The sequence below is a fragment of the Cotesia typhae genome, unplaced genomic scaffold (genome assembly GCF_013202065.1).
Source record: "Cotesia typhae breed Kobodo isofemale line unplaced genomic scaffold, CoteBio_Ctyphae contig_23, whole genome shotgun sequence".
NCBI classification, from domain to species: Eukaryota; Metazoa; Arthropoda; class Insecta; order Hymenoptera; family Braconidae; genus Cotesia; species Cotesia typhae.
Window position 1 is genome coordinate 299,892 of NW_027423729.1, and position 19,155 is coordinate 319,046.

The 19,155-nt window shown below is 30.5% G+C and overlaps 2 protein-coding genes and 1 non-coding gene across 10 annotated transcripts; 2 read left to right on the forward strand and 1 right to left on the reverse strand.

The window, feature by feature from the left end:
• Window positions 1–55: 55 nt before the first annotated feature.
• On the reverse strand, window positions 56–128 carry Trnar-acg (transfer RNA arginine (anticodon ACG)). Its single transcript has one exon. It is a non-coding gene; the product is annotated as a tRNA-Arg (tRNA).
• A 3,729-nt stretch (window positions 129–3,857) lies between these two features.
• Window positions 3,858–6,722, forward strand: Ort (glycine receptor ora transientless). 2 transcript variants are annotated; one of them, XM_074238775.1, is made up of 9 exons: window positions 3,858–3,952; window positions 4,135–4,279; window positions 4,353–4,435; window positions 4,504–4,647; window positions 4,718–4,800; window positions 5,071–5,205; window positions 5,285–5,385; window positions 5,456–5,776; window positions 6,140–6,722. In XM_074238775.1, the coding sequence occupies exons 1-9, from the start codon at window positions 3,858–3,860 to the stop codon at window positions 6,326–6,328; spliced, it is 1,296 nt and encodes a 431-aa protein (XP_074094876.1). In that variant the 3' UTR covers window positions 6,329–6,722. The 2 variants fall into 2 exon arrangements, with proteins under 2 accessions (XP_074094876.1, XP_074094877.1); XM_074238776.1 differs by having other exon boundaries at window positions 6,173–6,722.
• Window positions 6,723–9,299: 2,577 nt separating this feature from the next.
• On the forward strand, window positions 9,300–18,205 carry Lanb1 (laminin subunit beta-1). Of its 7 annotated transcripts, none has more exons than XM_074239342.1 (13): window positions 9,300–9,667; window positions 10,373–10,491; window positions 11,150–11,188; window positions 11,352–11,441; window positions 11,736–11,961; window positions 12,070–13,453; window positions 13,630–14,043; window positions 14,151–14,349; window positions 14,464–14,910; window positions 14,973–15,480; window positions 15,556–16,639; window positions 16,739–17,128; window positions 17,190–18,205. In XM_074239342.1, exons 2-13 carry the CDS (start codon window positions 10,434–10,436, stop codon window positions 17,769–17,771), a joined length of 5,421 nt encoding a protein of 1,806 aa, XP_074095443.1. In that variant the 5' UTR covers window positions 9,300–9,667; window positions 10,373–10,433; the 3' UTR covers window positions 17,772–18,205. The 7 variants fall into 7 exon arrangements, with proteins under 7 accessions (XP_074095443.1, XP_074095442.1, XP_074095445.1 ...); XM_074239341.1 differs by having other exon boundaries at window positions 9,300–9,634; XM_074239344.1 differs by having other exon boundaries at window positions 9,300–9,511.
• Window positions 18,206–19,155: the final 950 nt, after the last annotated feature.

Sequence of the window (19,155 nt, forward strand, 5' to 3'; positions counted from 1 at the left end):
AAAAGCTAAACTAACATTAATTTTTAAACATTAAAGTGTATAAAAAAAATAAAGTCGATCCTGCCAGGATTCGAACCTGGAATCTTCTGATCCGTAGTCAGACGCGTTATCCGTTGCGCCACAGGACCTGTATATCCATCAGGGTGATTCTATTCATTTTGGAGTTCACGGTAGTGTAAATTTTCATCATCATAATCTTAAACTTTTTTTTTTTCAGATCTAAAAAATTATCAGTAAGTCGTATAAAAATAATAAATCAATAAGTATATAGACTTACGTAAAATATAAAAATAAGCCTGAGGTCGATGATATCACAACTTGAAGAAAAAAAAAAAAACTAGGCCCAAGAAAGTCTGATAAAAAGTAAAGATGAGAGGATAAAACAGGCGAAGAATAATATTGGAGACGTATTTTGAGGTCAGAGGAAGAGGGAGACGTGCTTATCGTATATCGCCTCCAACTAGATTCAATGCCTTTTTTTTTACCCCTCATCATTTCTCTCTCACTCTGTTTTAAACTCTTCCGACTAGCGTTCATCCCTACTGTCTCCTTTCTCTACTTACGTTATACCGGCTGACGTCCGCAAAAAAAGCACGCCGCTGAATCGCGTTATGTTACCAGTACATAGTACAACTACCCAAGGAGAAACGATGTCACAATCTACGATAGACAGCCCTATAATCTAATTTATCAATCAATATACCTCAAATTATTTTTGAGTATCCAAAAATTGATCATTCGGATGTTAGAGATTTTTAAATAATAATTTTTATTTATACTGAAGCTATAAGAAGAATGATATAAAAATTTAGTAATTAAAAGTTAAAAGTTAAAAATAAAATATCAAAGGGTTTTATTTATAGTTGTACAGTATTTAATACTATATTTAATGTAATAATATATATGGATAACTGACGTCATATAATCATTAAATATTGGGGTAAGTTGAATAGTACATAAGGTGTTGGTAATTCACTACCACGAGGAATAGTTGAGTGGATGACTGGAAATACTCGAGTCTCTGTTGGAAATAAAGTTGGGTGGCATCTCGCACTCCATGTGTATAGACTCTAAAGTACGAGAAAAAGTATTCACGAGTACAAAGAGAATATATCTATCTCTATGGATATATCTATACATATTTGAGTAAAACTCGAGTCAAGAGAGATGTAAAGTTGCTTCGTCAAGTCATTCGAATACACTTGAAATATTTCAAGGGGAGAAAGCCAGCGAAATTTTCAACACTGTGCCAACAATCGATTCCTTTTTGCTATTAATTTCATCAATAATGTTTTTTTTTTTTTTTTTTTTTTTTTTTTTTTTAATAGTCTCATTTTTGTTTAATAAAACAATAGATACATTAACAATAAAAATAAACAGTAATACCATTTAAAATCTTCAATAAAATTTAAATAATGACCTGAATTTAATTTTATTACTTTGTAGTAATATTAAAGCGTTCATGTCTCTTGATGTATAAAAGCAAGTATGCATTATTATCATTGAGGTCACGAAATTTATAAAATTGATTTTTAAAAACAAATTTTGTAAAAGAGTTTTTTTCTCAGTTGTTTAATAAAAAATTTTTACAGGCTAAAAAAATTTTTTTTTTTTTTTTTTAACTAGTATTAAAAAAAATTTTTAAAGTTCAAAATTAAAATTAATAATTTTAAAAAGAAAAATAAAAAACATTGAGATAAAATTAATTATTACATTGATGTAAGCAAAAAATATTTTGCCGAGTAGACAACTTTAGAATTATATCCGATCCTATCGCTTCTTAAGATGTTTTCGAAGAGATGACGTCATCATGCGCCAAAAATTGACGCTTGCATCGATACAGAAACAGTGTTATTATATACATTAATATTGAATGATGCCCTCATTGTACTTGAAATAAAGTAATAAGAAAAAAAAAATTATATATATATATATATATATATATATATATATATATATATATATATATATATATATATATGAGTTAGCTGTAATTTAATTTAACTAATTATAATTATTAATAGACACAATGATAAAATTTCCATTGTGATTATTGAAATAATAACTTGATAATTAAGGTAACATTGTCATTGGTGTTTGACAAGTATATTTAACAAGTTAAAAGTATAATAAAAATATCTGCAAGCTTTTTGTTTAAAATGAATCACTTGAAAATTTATAACCCCGGAAATCCTCAGTTATTTTAAAAATTATTCAATTGATTTTATTTTATAATTATTAAAGATTCTTTGTATTTAAAATTAATTTTGAATCTAAATCTGAATCAGAAATAAAAATTAAAAAATAGTATTTCTATTAGACAAAAGAAGAAAAGTCAAGTGCACTGTATTAAAATCGTATGAATACGAATGTTGAAGAATAATAAAAAATCTCTTAGTAATTATCATTATAATTCTTAACTATATGATAATTGCGAACATTGTGTATGGATAAAAAAGTAGAAACTTTGTGAGCCCGAATGCATTTCTCTAGCACCGGAGATACTTATCCCTTAAGTTTCCTTGCTTTTGTTCATCATCTTCGTCCCTGAGAATCATCAGATCCACGTTTTTAAACAACTTACGAATCATTTGTACATCTATACAAACATAAGTATATTTAAAATACATATATTGTGCTGAAATCTTTACTACTATCATTCCCTGAGGAAGCAACCCTTCTCTTTGAGAATATAGCCACTCAACTACAACTGGGCTTTATATTCACGGCACAATTTCAAAAATCGATCCATTGAGCAGCATTTTCCCGAGGTAACTTTCCCAATGACGTGGCAATTAGACTAATTGTATACCATATAAAACAATCTATTTATAATACTTATTTCTTTATTTTTTATAAGTAAATTTATTACGACTTTAATTTTAAAATTCAACCAAATCTGGAAGATCTTGAATTTTTAGATAATTAATAATATTTTGGGGTTTCTTTTTTTAATAATAGAATAATTTTTAAAAATGTTTACTTGAAAAATTAATTTTTATGATTGTAATCATAAATCCTATGTAAAAAATTTCTACTGCATAAATTAAAGTGTTATAGAAAAATACGCAGATGTATCTACGCCAAGCATTGATATTACCGGCTCTTGAAACTCATACTCGTTATTTTTTTTATTAGATTAACGCAAATAGTTTATAAATTAATGTCATTAATCATTAATTTATTATTTATTAAATAATAATTCCGAGACTAAAAAAAATAATAAAACAGAATAGTGGGAGATTTACTGCATTGAAGTAAATTGAGGAGAGGTCGAGGGTAAGATATTCCAGAGGGATTATCCCTACGGAATTTAGTTTTATTATTCCATTTTATTTGTTGTACTTTCTTCCCACATTGGAGCCCATCTTGGTAATATACATCGGAACCAGTGATTGGTAACAGGGGTGAGAATATTTAGTAACTAAAATTGACTGGTAGAACGATGAGAGACGTTACCGTTAAAAAAAAAAAACAAATTGAAAAGGAAGGATAGATACACTTTAAAGCTTTTCCGCCTCTTTTTTTTTACCACCGTCACCACCCTTAGCTCGTCAGTGCCTACTCGGTAGCTCTTTAAATCTCCCACTACCAATTGTGCAACTTCTGCAAAATCTCTGCAAGAAGTTTCAGTCGTTGAATGTGTCTCCTCGCGACTAGTTACCAAAAATTCACTAATTTAAAAACTTTATGTCATTATTATTGTTAGTTTTTTGATTGTGTTCAACAGTTAAAAAAAAAAAAAAAAAAAAAAAAAAAAAAAAAAATTAATGAGTAAATTAACGAAAAGACACGTGATGTGTACACATAGTTTAAAAATTGAATAAATAAACAATAATTTTATTTAAATAAAAGTGATGTCAAGATTTTGGGAACGCGGCTCTGCCGCGTATACGAATCTTCATCTTCTCATTTATCTTCTTCTACTCACTGGGTTTCTCATCAACGATACGTACGCTCAGTAAGATCGCTTCTGTAGTCATGGCAGAACATTTTTGTTTTATTAATTTATATAGTCTTTTTATTTAAATTAAATATTTTATTTATATTTATAGAAAAATAGCAATCAGGCGCAATTTATTTATTGTAGTCACAATAATTAATTAGTTAATAGTTTTTTAAAATATATTGCAGGAAGAGTTTAGAATTTTATGATCTTCTACCAGAAGACCCCAAATTATATGACAAAATGAGACCGCCTAAAAAAGATGGACAAGCGACTACGGTTTTTTTTCATGTTACTGTTATGGGTCTAGATTCTATTGATGAAACTTCGATGGTATTTTTTTTTCTGAAATAATTAATATAGACTATGAATGTATTAAAATTTTCATTAATATTTCATTTATTAGACTTATGCTGCTGATATTTTTTTCGCTCAAACATGGAAAGATAATAGACTGCGACTTCCTGAGAACATGACTTCTGAATACAGGTATTTATTAATCTTTTATATATTATAAGTTAATAATAATTTTATGATTAAAAATAATTTTTTAAAAGATTACTAGAAGTTGACTGGCTGAAAAAAATGTGGAGGCCTGATTCGTTCTTCAAAAATGCAAAATCGGTAACTTTTCAAACTATGACGATACCCAATCATTATTTGTGGCTTTACAAAGACAAGACTATTTTATATATGGTCAAGTAAGATTGTTTAATAATCATTTTGTTTGGTAATTTTTTATTATTTAATAATAATCAATCGTTTGTTCAGGTTAACGCTAAAGTTATCATGTGCTATGAATTTTTTAATTTATCCCCATGATACTCAAGAATGTAAACTTCAAATGGAGAGTTGTAAGTAAAGATAATTATTTTCAATAAAAGTCTGACAAATTTTTTTTCTTCATAATAAATTTTTTATGTCTCTATGATAAAAAAAAAAAAAAAAAAAAAAAAAAAAAAATACTTGGGTGCGATATGGGTGTGTAATAATTAATAGCACACATTTTTATATTATCTGTAACATGAAATAATAATAATAATATGTAATATAAATATAATTATAATTTAATAAAATAAAATTGAATATAAAAAAAACATGTAATTAACAAACTCGGTCAACAGTGTCGCACACAACGGATGAAATGATCTTCCAGTGGGATCCAGACGTACCCCTAGTTGTTGATGAGAACATTGAGCTACCACAATTGCAGCTAGTTAAAAACTATACTGCAGACTGCACTCAAGTTTACTCAACGGGTATTTAAAGCGTGCTATTTAATAATAAATAATTAAAAAATGGAATGACTTACACTGTATTATAAATTTATTTGACTAGGTAATTTCACATGTCTTGAAGTAATATTTGTGTTAAAACGACGACTCGGATACTATTTGTTCCACACATACGTACCAACGTGTTTGATTGTCATCATGTCGGTAAGTTAATTATTAATTAAATTATTATCAATTGAATAGCTGTGAATTTTGATTGATAAATTGCTTACAGTGGGTGTCATTTTGGATAAAACCAGAGGCGGCACCAGCTCGAGTTACTCTTGGCGTGACATCTCTGCTGACATTATCAACGCAGCATGCAAAAAGTCAAGCGTCTTTGCCTCCTGTTTCGTATCTCAAAGCGGTGGATGCTTTTATGTCTGTTTGCACGATATTCGTATTCATGGCGCTTATGGAGTATTGTTTAGTGAACATTGTGCTGGGTGATAATGATGCCCCCTCAGCACCTAAACCACCTCCTCCGCCTCCGGCTACCACCTCAACCAGCACTGGTGATACTAAGCTTGATAAAATATTTGATATTGCTTCTAAGGTAATGCTTGAATGATAATTATTTTTTATTGTAATATAGCTTCTTCTGTGCCTCGGTGAAATTATTATCATTTTTAACAAGATATTTCCTAGATTTACCTTGTTGTAAGTCATTTTTTTACGGAAGAAAAATTATCAGAATTAAAATTTATTATTTAAACTAATTATAAGCTATTTAAATGACAATCAGAAGGTGAATGTGCTCTTAATAATCAATAATTTATTAGTAATAATAATATTAAAAAAAAAAAAAAAAAAATGAAGATAATGATGATGATAGTTACAATTGAATTTATTCATCGAGGCATAGAAGATATTCAGCAATAAACCCTGAAGTTCAAAAGTTGTGATTACTGTCACACAGGAGAACGCAATGTTATTATCGGGTCGGTCACAGAAGTCTGCAAATTTAGCACCACCACCAGGTCTTACGCCTGCTCAAAAAGCAAGATTACGAGCCCTGAACATTGATCGAACCTCAAGAGTATTTTTCCCAGCTCTCTTTGCTTTACTTAACGTCACTTACTGGATAATGTTCGCTAAATACATCTAGAACAACAGGCGAGAACAATATACGACATTACCAAATACATATTTATGTCTTCAACGGTCTCGCCGCTGCCGTCCGAAGTCCTGTCGTTTAATAAATTATATTATTTTAATTCGTACTTAATAATTACCAAATAATCATTTATTAGACGTGTTAATAATAAATGATAAATAATATTGAATAATTTATTGCTAATGTTTGTTAATTAATGTTTAAAAAAGATTATATATATATATATATATATTAAATAACGTGATATTATAATATTCGGCTTTAACGACTACTGGATAGTTTTATATTTATTATTCATTTTTATATTTTATTCTTCATTTATTCGCATAAAAATCTTCAACTTGATTCGCATATAAGATAAATTAGCTTTTGCTTATACAAATAAATTCATCATCTAAACAATTATTCAATATGTTATCATTTTTTCTGTTTATTTGTTTTGCTATTTTTTAATAACGATGATATTAAATAATTTAATACTTAATTTTAAATGCGATTATAAATATTTAAAATTTAATTAGGAGATAAATTAATTATGGATAAAAATTAACAGACTCTTCAATTAAAATAAATTAATGTAAAATATGAATTTAAAAAATAAATAAATATCTATTATGAATATTTATGGGCTTTGTTTATTTTTTATTTCAATAAATTTCAACTGATTGCAACTAAATTTTTCTTGGAATTTAAAATGATGATTCTTTCCGGAATTGAGATTATATACAATGACTACTCATGTGGAAAAAAATAGTTGAGTGCACTCTAAGTATAAACGATAATTATAAACAGTAGTAGTTGTCCAGTTGTTTTAGTAAAAAAATAAAATACGAAAAGTGTTTGAAACTGAGACAAAAAATAAGTAAGGGAAGTTGAGTGAGAATGATATTAGTACTTGTGTACGCAAAAGACAAGGAAGACGGAGGCAATGGCATTTTATAAATTATTATTATCATAACCGGAGAAAGATAGCTTTAGATATACACCCACGCTTCTCTTCCTTCCTCTTTACTCTATACATTGACTATTACTTTAAACACTACTTTTTTTTTTTTTTTTTTAATTTATATTATTTAATAGTCAATATTTGTTATATTAATCAATAAATATTTCAAATACGATTTTTTTTACATACTTTTTACAAATTTTATGATACTTTTTTGTCTTTAAGCTTTGAGTTTTGTAATTTTTTTTTTTTTTTTCTAAAAAATCTATGATTTAAGAGATAATAATTTAAATTAAATTTAGTATTTTTGAAGTTCTTACCACTTGACTCAATTGGTTTGGAAACCTTATAAAGTTATAAAAAATTTTTTAACTGACCCATTTTATACTCTTTAATTTTATTTATAAAAAATTAAGTCACTCCGTTTTACCTTTACCTTAAACAAAAAAATTCTCATCATTATTCAAAATTTGTAACCATGTACAGAAAATGAAAATTAATCATTCATTAAAAAAAAAAACAATTATATAATAAAGGAACTAAATAAAACTTAAATGCAAGTGTGCTGCATGTGTGAAACATCACCTACCGCATTTTATAACGGGTGTCTTTTAAAACATATCATTTCCGTAAACTAAGAAAAAAAAAACTCCTCATCAACGAAAATAAAATCAAAAACTCGGTTTTTTATTTCGTTGAGTAAATAAGTGAATAAATAGCATGGATTTTTAGAATTTATTTTTGCTAACTGGTATGCAGCACATGCTAAAAATAATTTCGAACACCCTTTTTATTAACTTATATCACTATACATGAGTAGCAGCCTTGCAAGATCCTTATTCGGTCAGTATTGTCAGTAAGCTCAGCCTCTGGCTATTTTATATTAAATACCAATGACCGTATTTTTAATTTATTTATTTCTTCTTTAATTATTATCTAAGTAAAAATAACTCATGTTATTAAAAATTAAAATAAAACGCAAATCTATGGTGAGCATTAAAGATTTAAGTGCCGACAGGAAACTTAAATACTGGCGTTAACGCCTACGTTCAAAACGAATAACGTTACGATCAAGTATGAACGAATTAATGCAACAGTAATTTTAAGTGCAAATTTTAAGCGTCATTTTAATTAAACTTAATTTTTTAAAATTAACTACATAAACAATTTTATTAAATTTCATTGAAGTAAAATGAAATATGAATTCTTAGAATTGGAATCAGAGTTTGGAGTAAAAATACATTTTTTAATTTTAGAATAATTTAGTAGATGTTTGTTAGTAGTTAGTACAAGTAGACAAGGGCGGCCTAGACTCGTAAAAGATTTTAAGGGAGAAGAGTGTTTTAATAGAGAAGCAGAGGAAGGTCGGAGGTCTCAAAGATTTCAGGCTCATGAAATGAAAAAACATCTGGTTTCCCAAGACACTGTGACACTCTTTACTTCTCTGTTCTATGTCTACGATACGACATTTTATGGTCTACAAGACGTTTACTTATATATACCTAAGTACGTACATATCTATACAAAACGAGTATAGTTTCATAGTCTCATAATAAACTAAGCAGACCAACGGCCTATAGTCAATGAATAAATTTTTTTTTTTTTTTAATTTTTAGAAAATTATCTTTTATTTATTGTAAAATTAAAAAAAAAAAAAAATAGCAAATAATTGATAAGCTACAAAAATGCATGAAAAATTTTTTAATCCTCCAGTCTTTAAAAATAATATTTAAAGTTCTAATAAGCATGTAAAAATATAAAAATTAAAATAAATCGTAAAAAATGATAAAATCTTTTAAAAAATATAATATTTTCATGCATATGTGTAGTCTAAACTGTAGTCGGCGTACAGTTATAAGAGATTTAATCCCTCCCACAGTGTGTCGGTATTTTACCCCGTGATCCCCCGCAATATGACTAACCTTTGTCAGCTCTCTCTAACATCCAGTGAAACTGGAGCATTGATCTTCCTCGACAGCATTTGCTCTCTGGTTTGGCTGTGCGACTGAGAGCTGAGAGAAGGCGCACATACAGCGTGTATATTCTGTAGTGTGTGCTGAGAGTGCTGCAGCCGCTAGCTGCTACTAGAAGCGACAGCGTGAGTCGCGTATAACTAAATAAAAACTATTCTCCGTATACTCGCATTTTTAGTTTATTATTTTTATTTTTGTGTCCAACTATATCTTCAGCGCTCGAAACTTTTGTTATTTATTTATTGCTCCGCAAAGGTGATTTTAAACTGGTGATCACATACAGTACCATACTCACACTCATTACATGTTATTGGAAATAACATAAACAAGTATTGTGAGGATCTAGATCTATTTGCAGGACTAACGTGTCCAGATTAGGTGGATGATTTGATGTTATTTAAATCGATATTTGTAAAAAATATTTTATTATTTTATTATTTTACTGTGCGCTTTGGTTACATTTAAAGTTAATAAGTGCAGTTTTTCTTGCTCACTACGTATATATATATATATATATATATATATATATATATATATATATATATATTTTATTATTATTATTATTATTATTATTATTATTATTATTATTATTATACCTACACTTATAATGATAATAACAGAAATAAGTAAGTAAGAGAAAGAGAGAGAAAGCAAGAGAAGAAGGTAAAGAATGTTAAAGTTAAAAAAAAAAAAATCGTCAGCTAATTTTATGTCAAAGATTTCTCTGTTTTGATAATAAATTAAAAAATATTTTATAATTATTTTAATTCACTCTCATTTATAATTAATTGTAAGTATTTTAAAAATTATTTAAAAAATTTTTTTAACTTATTTCTAATGTGTAATGACAATTTAAATTTATTAAATTAATCATACGGTCACTTTCACGTGCGGTTATATATTTTTTAATTCATTGATAACTTAAGTCTTGTATTACTTAATAACCTGGGGCTATTGTATCTCCTCTCTGATTCGCGACTTTATCACACAGGAAATAAGAAAAAAAATATATTTTAATATTATACTAAAAAATGTTATTTTTAAATTTAAGAAATTAAATTTATCTATTTTTAAAATTTTATCATCAATTATGTAATATAAATAATTAATTTTTAGATAGAAGCAGACATGTTAGACCGTTTGAATTGAACAGAAGAAACGTATCAATTCTGAAATAATGAAAATGAATACGATACGATTCACAGCGGCTTTACTGCTATTCGTCTTCACTATCGGTAAGTAATAAATTAAACTTAATGGAGTAATTGAAATAAAGTAATGAATGGTCAAAGAGAAATATGTGATATGTGATAATTAAAAAAATAAAAAAAGTTAAAATGAAGAAAAAAAAAAAAAACATGTGGTTACGTAGAGAAATGATACCCAATAACAGCCTACTTTCTATTCGTTACCCTCTTTAACAAAAAATTTTTTATCCGACGATTAGATACGAAGACCCCTTGACCCCCTGTTTCCGTTGGACCCTACAGTTTTATTTCGATTCTTAAAAATCGAATGGTCCATCAAATATTTACGCATATTGATAAATTATTTAACTTACTCTGTATGAATAATTATAAAAAGCCAAATTGCATTTTTTTTTTTTTTTTTTTTACCATAAAAATCAAATTATTAAAATATTCCGTAAAATTAGTAAATTCATTCTTCATGAAAAAAACTTTAATTACATGATATTTGATTAGACTTGAGTATCAACTGTTCAAAGAATCGTCACAAACATCCGTTTATATTCGCGATAATTAACAAGATTAAAATATTACATTTAAAATAAAATTACAGAGGAAATTCTATTTTTTTTTTTTAATTATCACTGTCATAAAATTTACTTTTTTATAACTGTATTTAAAATGAATTATTTATTTTTTTTTTTAGATTCTACCCATGGACAGTACAACAGGACGGCATCACGAGGTAATTAATATTCAAACGAATAAAAATAATTTTAGATAAATAGTTAATAAGAAAGTTAGCAAAGAAGAATATTTAAAAAAAAAAAAAAAAAAAAAAAAAAAAATTGCAATAAAAAGGAATAAATTTTAAAAGCTATGAAATAATAAAAGGGAATAAAATGAAGGTGTTATAGGATCAGTACAACGTGGAGACATTTCATCATCAGATGGATTAACTTATCATGGGCCCATGAGAATAATCGCAAGGCCTAGAGGTAGCTTTGCTCGATAGTGAGCAATAAAACCACCAAAAAAAAAAAAAAAAAAAAAAAAAAATTATTAAAAAAATAAAACACGCACATTAATAAAATTAATATTAATAAATACCTTCACATGGTTAAGGTGTAGTCTTAAAATGTACACAAAACTAATAGCACAAATTTCCCAGTTAAACATTTAATTTACCAATAAAATTTAATGTTAATCGCCATATAGACATGGAGTTGGGTGTACTTGTTGTTGAAATAATTTAAATTAACAAAATATTAAATAATTTATTAACGGCGTAGGTCCATTCCCAAAGAGACGTCATCCGTGTGAACAGAGTTCTTGTTATCCGGCGACAGGAAATCTGCTGATAGGAAGAAAAGACCGTTTATCTGCGTCATCAACTTGTGGTCTCAATGGTCCAGAGAGATTCTGTATAGTATCTCATTTAAAAGACAGAAAAAAATGTTTCTTCTGTGATGCCTCTAATCCAAAACAGCAGCATAATATTACTAATATTGTTGGAGGGTAAGTTTATGAATTAATTTTTTTTTTTTTTTTTTTTTTTTTTTTTTTTTTTTTCCCCTCTAGGAAATCATAATTCATAGATAGCTGATTTAATTATTTAATTTGCAGTCCATCACGTCGATTATGGTGGCAAGCAGAAAATGGAGTTGAGAATGTCACGATATCATTTGATTTAGAAGCAGAATTTCACTTTACCCATTTGATAATACGGTTCCAAACGTTTCGACCGGCAGCAATGTTGATCGAACGGTCACATGATTTCGGAAAAACCTGGCAAGTGTACAGATACTTTGCACACAATTGTGAACAATCGTTTCCTGGTGTTCCAACTCACCAACCAGAGAAATTAACAGACGTTATATGTGAGTCACGTTACTCATTTGTCGCTCCATCAACTGGCGGTGAAATAATATTCCGTGTACTGCCGCCGAATTTGCAAGCTGTAATAGACAATCCATATTCAAAAGAAGTTCAGAATTTAATGAAAATGACAAACCTACGTATAAATTTCACAAGATTGCACACTCTCGGTGATGATTTACTGGATGATAGACCGGAGATTAGGGAGAAATATTATTATGCCGTGCAGGACATGGTGATCCGTGGTTCTTGTTCATGTTATGGTCATGCTTCCGCCTGTCTTGAGTTGCCGGGAATAGCTAATGAAGATGAAATGGTACATGGACGGTGCGAATGTACGCACAACACCAAGGGATTGAATTGTGAAACTTGCCAGGATCTTTACAATGACGGGCCATGGAAACCTGCGGTTGGTAAACAAACGAACGCTTGTCGTCGTTGTAATTGTAACAATCACGCTCACTCTTGTCATTTTGACGAAGCTGTTTACGAAAAATCTGGACGGATTTCTGGAGGAGTTTGCGATGATTGCCAGCACAATACTCGTGGACAGAATTGCGAGCAGTGTAAACCTTTCTTCTACCATGATACTACCAGAAATATAACTGACCCAGAAGCATGCCAGCCGTGTGATTGTGACCCTGGTGGTTCTCTGGACGATGGAATTTGCGATCCACGAACAGATGTACTGACTGGCGAAGAGTCAGGTCGGTGTCACTGTAAGTCAAATGTCGAAGGTCGTAGATGCGATAGGTGTAAGAACGGATTCTGGAACTTTGACCCTGAAAATCCAGATGGTTGTCAAGCATGTACTTGTAATATTCTGGGAACTATTGACAATCAAGGCTGCAACCAAGTAACTGGAGAATGTACGTGTAAGCGATACGTCACGGCACGTGATTGTAATCAGTGCTTACCGGAATACTGGGGACTGTCCGATGATCATGACGGCTGCAAGCCTTGTGATTGTGATCTTGGTGGTTCATACGAATCTACCTGTGATGTTCTCACAGGCCAGTGTCGTTGCAGACCTCACGTCGGCGACAGAACTTGTGTTCAGCCCGAGCAGAGTTACTACACTGGATCATTAGATTTCTTGGTTTATGAAGGAGAATTGGCAGGCGCTACTGATGTAATAATAATAATAATAATAATAATAATAATAATAATAATAATAATAATAATAATAATAATAATAATAATAATAATAATAATAATAATAATAATAATAATAATAATACATATATAAATTATATTTCATTTAACTTGTAAGTATAAATTAAATAATAAATATTACTTGTTTCATAGAACTGCCAAGTGGTGATTAGAGAACCATTTAGAGATGGAAGAGACAATACTTGGACTGGTACAGGCTTTATGAAGGCGCTGGAAGGTTCGACGATGAACTTTACTATCGACGATATCAGGAAATCAATGTGGTATGATATTGTCGTTCGTTATGAACCAATTCATCAAGGTGTATGGCAGGACGTGGAAATATTTGTTGAGCGTGATGGTCCTCCAGATCCAGATGGTCCCTGCGCTAATTGGAGAGAAGAAGATGACAGACTCTGGGTTGAATTGACTGATAATACACGCTATAAGGAAGCAACACCAGCTGTTTGTCTTGAAGCTGGAAAAATTTATAAAATATTATTAAGCTTCCGGAGATTCGACCCTCAAGGTGATCCCATTCCTGGAGCAGCAATTCTTATTGATTCGGTTATTTTTTTATTTTATTTTTAATTAAAACAATTGTTGGTACGTTAAATTGATGACAATAATGATAGCAACTTTTTTTTTTTTTTTTTTTTTTTTTTTTTTTTTAGATCGTTTTAAGACCCAGAATTGATGAAATATCTTTCTTCAGAGGTACAGGCATCGGTGAATTGCGTAAGCAGGAGTACGATCGGTATCGTTGTAATGAAAGATTTAATGAAGTCAATGCTGGTAGTAGTCATGACGAAAATGATATTTGTACCAAGTATCACAATAGTATTGGCTTCTGGGTCTTTGATGGTGCTCATGGTAATTGTTTTAATTTTTTTAATTAAAAATAATTATTTAAAAATTTTGAATAAATGCTCGTAAAATTGACTTGTAATAAAAGTTATTTATCTGATGCGAATATATTTTTTCTAGCTTGTGAATGTAATCCGACGGGATCACACAGTTTACTGTGTCAAAATTATGGTGGAGTGTGTCCTTGTAAAACAAATGTAGTAGGCAGACGTTGTGACCGTTGTGCACCAGGAACTTACGGATTCGGACCAAATGGCTGTACCGCTTGTGACTGTGACGCAGTCGGAGCACTGGATAACTTCTGTGACGTTGATACTGGACGGTGTAAATGTCGACCCAATACTTACGGCAAAACTTGTGGTCAATGTGATCCAGGATTCTGGAACTTCCCTCACTGTCAGCGCTGTGAATGCAATGGACATGCCGATAATTGTGACTCACGCACGGGCGCTTGTATAAATTGTCGTGATTATACAACAGGCCACACTTGCGATCGCTGTATTGAAACTTTCTATGGAGATCCACGTATTGGCGTCGACATCCCTTGTCGGGCTTGTCCTTGTCCTGGTAAGTTTAAAAATTAATTAATTATTAATACCAATAAAATTAACATTTAATTTTTAAAACAGGTACCATTGACTCCGGCCATTCATACGCTGAAAGTTGTTCTCTCGACCCAGTAACCCACGACGTAATATGCGAATGTTTTGAAGGTTACGTAGGAGCCCGTTGTGAAAATTGTGCTGAAAATTACTTCGGCGATCCAGAAGAACCAACTGGCAGTTGTACCGCTTGTAACTGTAGTAATAATGTTGATCTTTCACGACCAGGAAACTGTGATCCGCACACGGGGCGCTGTCTTCAATGTCTTTACGATACTGATGGACCCAATTGCCAGTTCTGTAAGCCTGGATTTTACGGAAATGCATTGGAAAAAGATTGTAGAGACTGTATGTGTGATGTATTGGGCACTGATCACGCTGCTGGACCCTGTGATCATCGTACTGGACAATGTCCTTGCTTGCCGCATGTGGTTGGTAATCTTTGTGACACTTGTGAAGAAAATCATTGGCGCATTGCGAGTGGTCAGGGCTGTGATCCATGTGAATGTGATTCTGTTGGAAGTGCTTCTGACAAGTAATAAATATTTCATTGTTAATTTTTTTTTTAAACTAATTGATTTATTTATTCATTAAAATATTTGCATTTTAGATGTAATCCATTTGACGGGACTTGTGAATGTCGACCAGGCTTTGGTGGACGGCGTTGTAATGAATGCCAAGCCAACTACTGGGGAAATCCGAATATCCAGTGCCAGCCATGTGACTGTGATGACATTGGATCATCAAGTTCTCAGTGTGACCGTGAAACTGGTCACTGTGTTTGCCACAAAGGTATAGGAGGCGAGAAATGTGATCAATGTGACCGTAGTTACATTGGTACAGCACCCAATTGCAGTCCGTGTGGCGAATGTTTCGATAATTGGGACTTGATACTTGATGGATTAAAAAATACAACCAATGCGGTAATCCAAGAAGCATCTAGAATCCAAAAAGTCGGCACAACTGGTGTTTACAGTCAGCAGTTTGACGCAATGCTTGAATCACTTGACCAAGTTCGCTCGTTGATTGACAAAACCACAGTGAGATCACAGGATCTTGATGAATTGGAGGGGCTGGCTGAAGATTTAAAAACTAATATTTCGTCATCGGCCAATGAACTCGAAGATGTTAAAAATCAGCTGGAGAATGTCAGCCAGCGGGTTAATTTAGGCGATGTCGCACTGAAAAAGTTAAAGAACCGTACGAATAATTTACATCAGGGTGCGGCTTTATTGAAAGAGGAGGCAATGAGATTACAGGAAGCTAATGTTCAAGGAGCGTTGAATGTAACCCAGCAAATGGCCGAACAGTCAAGGCAAGCTGAGAAAATGGCCAATGAGACCACTAGTGTTCTTTCTGATGCCGAGAGATATAGGAAAAATACTGAAAGTCTCTTGGTCAAGAATCGTGCTACTGTTGAAGATGCTCAGGGACGCAGTCAGGAGTCTATCACCAGATTAAATGACAAATTGATTAATTTAGAAAATGATATTCCGGGATTGAATCTTGGAATGTGCGGAGACAATGTTACTGAGTGTAGCAATGTTTGTGGTGGTGCTGGTTGTGGCTCTTGCGGAGGTATTTCTTGCGATGCCGGAGCTGTTAGCAAAGCTAATCAAGCACTTGATGTTGCTAAGAAACAAGCTGACAAAATTAAAAGCCACAAAGATTCTGCAGAACAACTTTTGCGTACGGTAAGATAATAATTTATAATTTACATATTATTTTAATTTAAATAAATTATTACTAATCGTTGATTTACAAATAAAATAAATAAAAAATTATTTCAACAGATGATGAATATTAAACAAGATGCAGTGACAGCAAGATTAAACGCACAAAATGCATTTAATTATGCGTACGACGCAAGAAATAAATCAGATAAATTATTGAAAAATTTAACCGATATAAATGATAAAATATGGATGATATTGAATGATGATCAACCGACTCCAGTTATGGTTAGAGATTTAGCTGAAGAAGTACTAAGTAAACAGATGAATTTGAAACCAGAAGCAATTGAAAGCTTAGCGGCTGATATCGACAAAATAGTGGGATCATTAACTGATTCTGATAAAATATTGAGTGATACTGCTTCTGATTTAAGAAGGGCTCAAAATTTAGAAGACCAAGCTAATCGTGCTAAAGAATTAGCTATTGAAAGACAAACTCAAGCTGGCAAGGTATTTAATTATATTTTATTTTTTATATATTCAATAAATTAATTAAAATATTATTTTTTAGGTTGTTTCATTATTGGGAGAGACTCAAAAAGCACAGCTCGAAGCAGCTTCAGCAATAGAAAAAGCTGAAATAGATATCGGATTATCAAAAAAAGATCTTGAAGCTGTAGCTGAAGTAACAGCAGAGGCAAGACAAAAAGCTGGTAACACTACAGCGGCTGTTGAAGCACTTGAAGCACGATTGAAACATCTACAAACTCAATCTGTTAAAAATGATTTTGTTTTGAATCAAGAAATACGTAGAGAACTACGTAAGTTAGCTGAAGATGCTAGATTAGTTAAGGAGAAGACAGAAAAACTTGGGATGGAGTACAAAAACGCTGGTGATTCATTGACGTACCGCGTCACCAAGAGCAAAGGTGACATTCAACGTGCCAAAAAATTGTTACAACGTGCTTCTGAACTTACTGCTGATACAACCACCAAATTCAAAGATCTTGATGGTATGGAAAGCGTTTATAGAGATAATGACAGGCTTCTTGGAGACCTGATGGCTGAAGTTGACTCACTTAACACCGTAATGATACAGCAGTTGGCGGAAATAGAACAAAAAGCTCAGAGTTATCGTCAATGTTCGACTTAGAATTGTAAAATTGATTTTATAAATTTTTAAATTCATAACTAATTAACGACACAGCACAAATGCGTGTACCATACACCCAGTGTCATTTATTATTTTAATTATTATTATTAAACTAAATCAATTCATCAAGCATTTAACGTGTTGTTAATGCGTCTGTAAATACATTTTATAATCGAATTTTAAAGAATCTTTTTTTAATAATATTATATTTTATTCTATAGAGTCAAAGAGGTTTTTTTCTATATGCTTTGTTAATTAAAAAAATAATTTACTTAACATTGATAAATAAATAAAATTGATTTATAAAATATACATACTTAAAAAATTTATTTTAAATGAAAAGTATTTTTTAAGATTAAAAGTAAACCAGTTTTAATAGCTGGAAAACGCCAAAATAGTTGATATTTTGTAACGATTTATACGTTGATAAATAAAATAAAAAATTTAATAAATAATTTACCGTTTCTTTAAATAAAACCTTACAATTATTGTGTATGATGACTCGCCCTTTTTGGCCTTCTTTTTAAATCTAAGCTGAAATAGGGATTTATATCTATCTATCTCTAATGTCGATCTAAATTATTTTTCCGGGTTCACAAAAGGAAGTTTTATCATGATCATAAATAACAATATCTATTCACATTTTGCTCATCCTCAACTGTGTTTTAACATTGAATTAAAAAAAAAGTATTTTGGCCTCTCCTGCAAAGTATAATATATATTTTTTTAAAACCATTAATATTGTACCAATTTAAAGTTAAATAATAATAATAATTATTATTAAATCATTCCATTATGCAACCTGATTTTTCAATATTATGATCGACTAAGGAACAAAAAAAAAAAAAAAAAAAAAAAAAACGTAAATAATTTCCATACAACTCCTACGCAATTACAAAAAAAGTCCCCTTCTATTAAAAAAAACATGAATGACATATATACAACAGATTTCCGCATAATAAAATTAAAACAAAGAATGCAGTCCAAGCTTTCACTGTGATTACATTACTCGCATTATAAAAAATGGAATATTAAATTGTAGTCCTCCTTATCCTGGGACTAGGATCATTATATTAACTTTTAACGACTTTGTCTCAGCAGATACCATAATAAAAACACACCTCTACAAAACACAAGCATACATGTAGATCTACATACACGGGTATACAGTAGTAAATAATAAAGAAGTAAAAACAGCAAAGAGATGAAGAACAGTACAGGGAGTTTAAGCTTGAATGCTTATGAATGACTCTCTGTTAAATTCAAATAGAGTAGCGATATGTACGAAGAAACGAAGGGTAAATACAATGAGTTCATTCAGCTCTTGGTGGTTCTCGTTAGTTCTCAAGCATCTTTACTTGTCTATTATATCTAGTTGACTATA

What these genes read in the sequence shown, in the direction of transcription:
- Lanb1 (XM_074239342.1), top strand. Translation starts at nt 10,434, where the DNA reads ATGAAAATGAATACGATACGATTCACAGCGGCTTTACTGCTATTCGTC. An exon ending in CAACAGGACGGCATCACGAG is followed by an intron (nt 11,189 to 11,351) that starts GTAATTAATATT and finishes AATAAAATGAAG; the next exon opens with GTGTTATAGGATCAGTACAA. An exon ending in CAGCAATTCTTATTGATTCG is followed by an intron (nt 14,044 to 14,150) that starts GTTATTTTTTTA and finishes TTTTTTTTTTAG; the next exon opens with ATCGTTTTAAGACCCAGAAT.
- Ort (XM_074238775.1), top strand. Translation starts at nt 3,858, where the DNA reads ATGTCAAGATTTTGGGAACGCGGCTCTGCCGCGTATACGAATCTTCAT. An exon ending in GTTTGATTGTCATCATGTCG is followed by an intron (nt 5,386 to 5,455) that starts GTAAGTTAATTA and finishes AATTGCTTACAG; the next exon opens with TGGGTGTCATTTTGGATAAA. An exon ending in TATTTGATATTGCTTCTAAG is followed by an intron (nt 5,777 to 6,139) that starts GTAATGCTTGAA and finishes ACTGTCACACAG; the next exon opens with GAGAACGCAATGTTATTATC.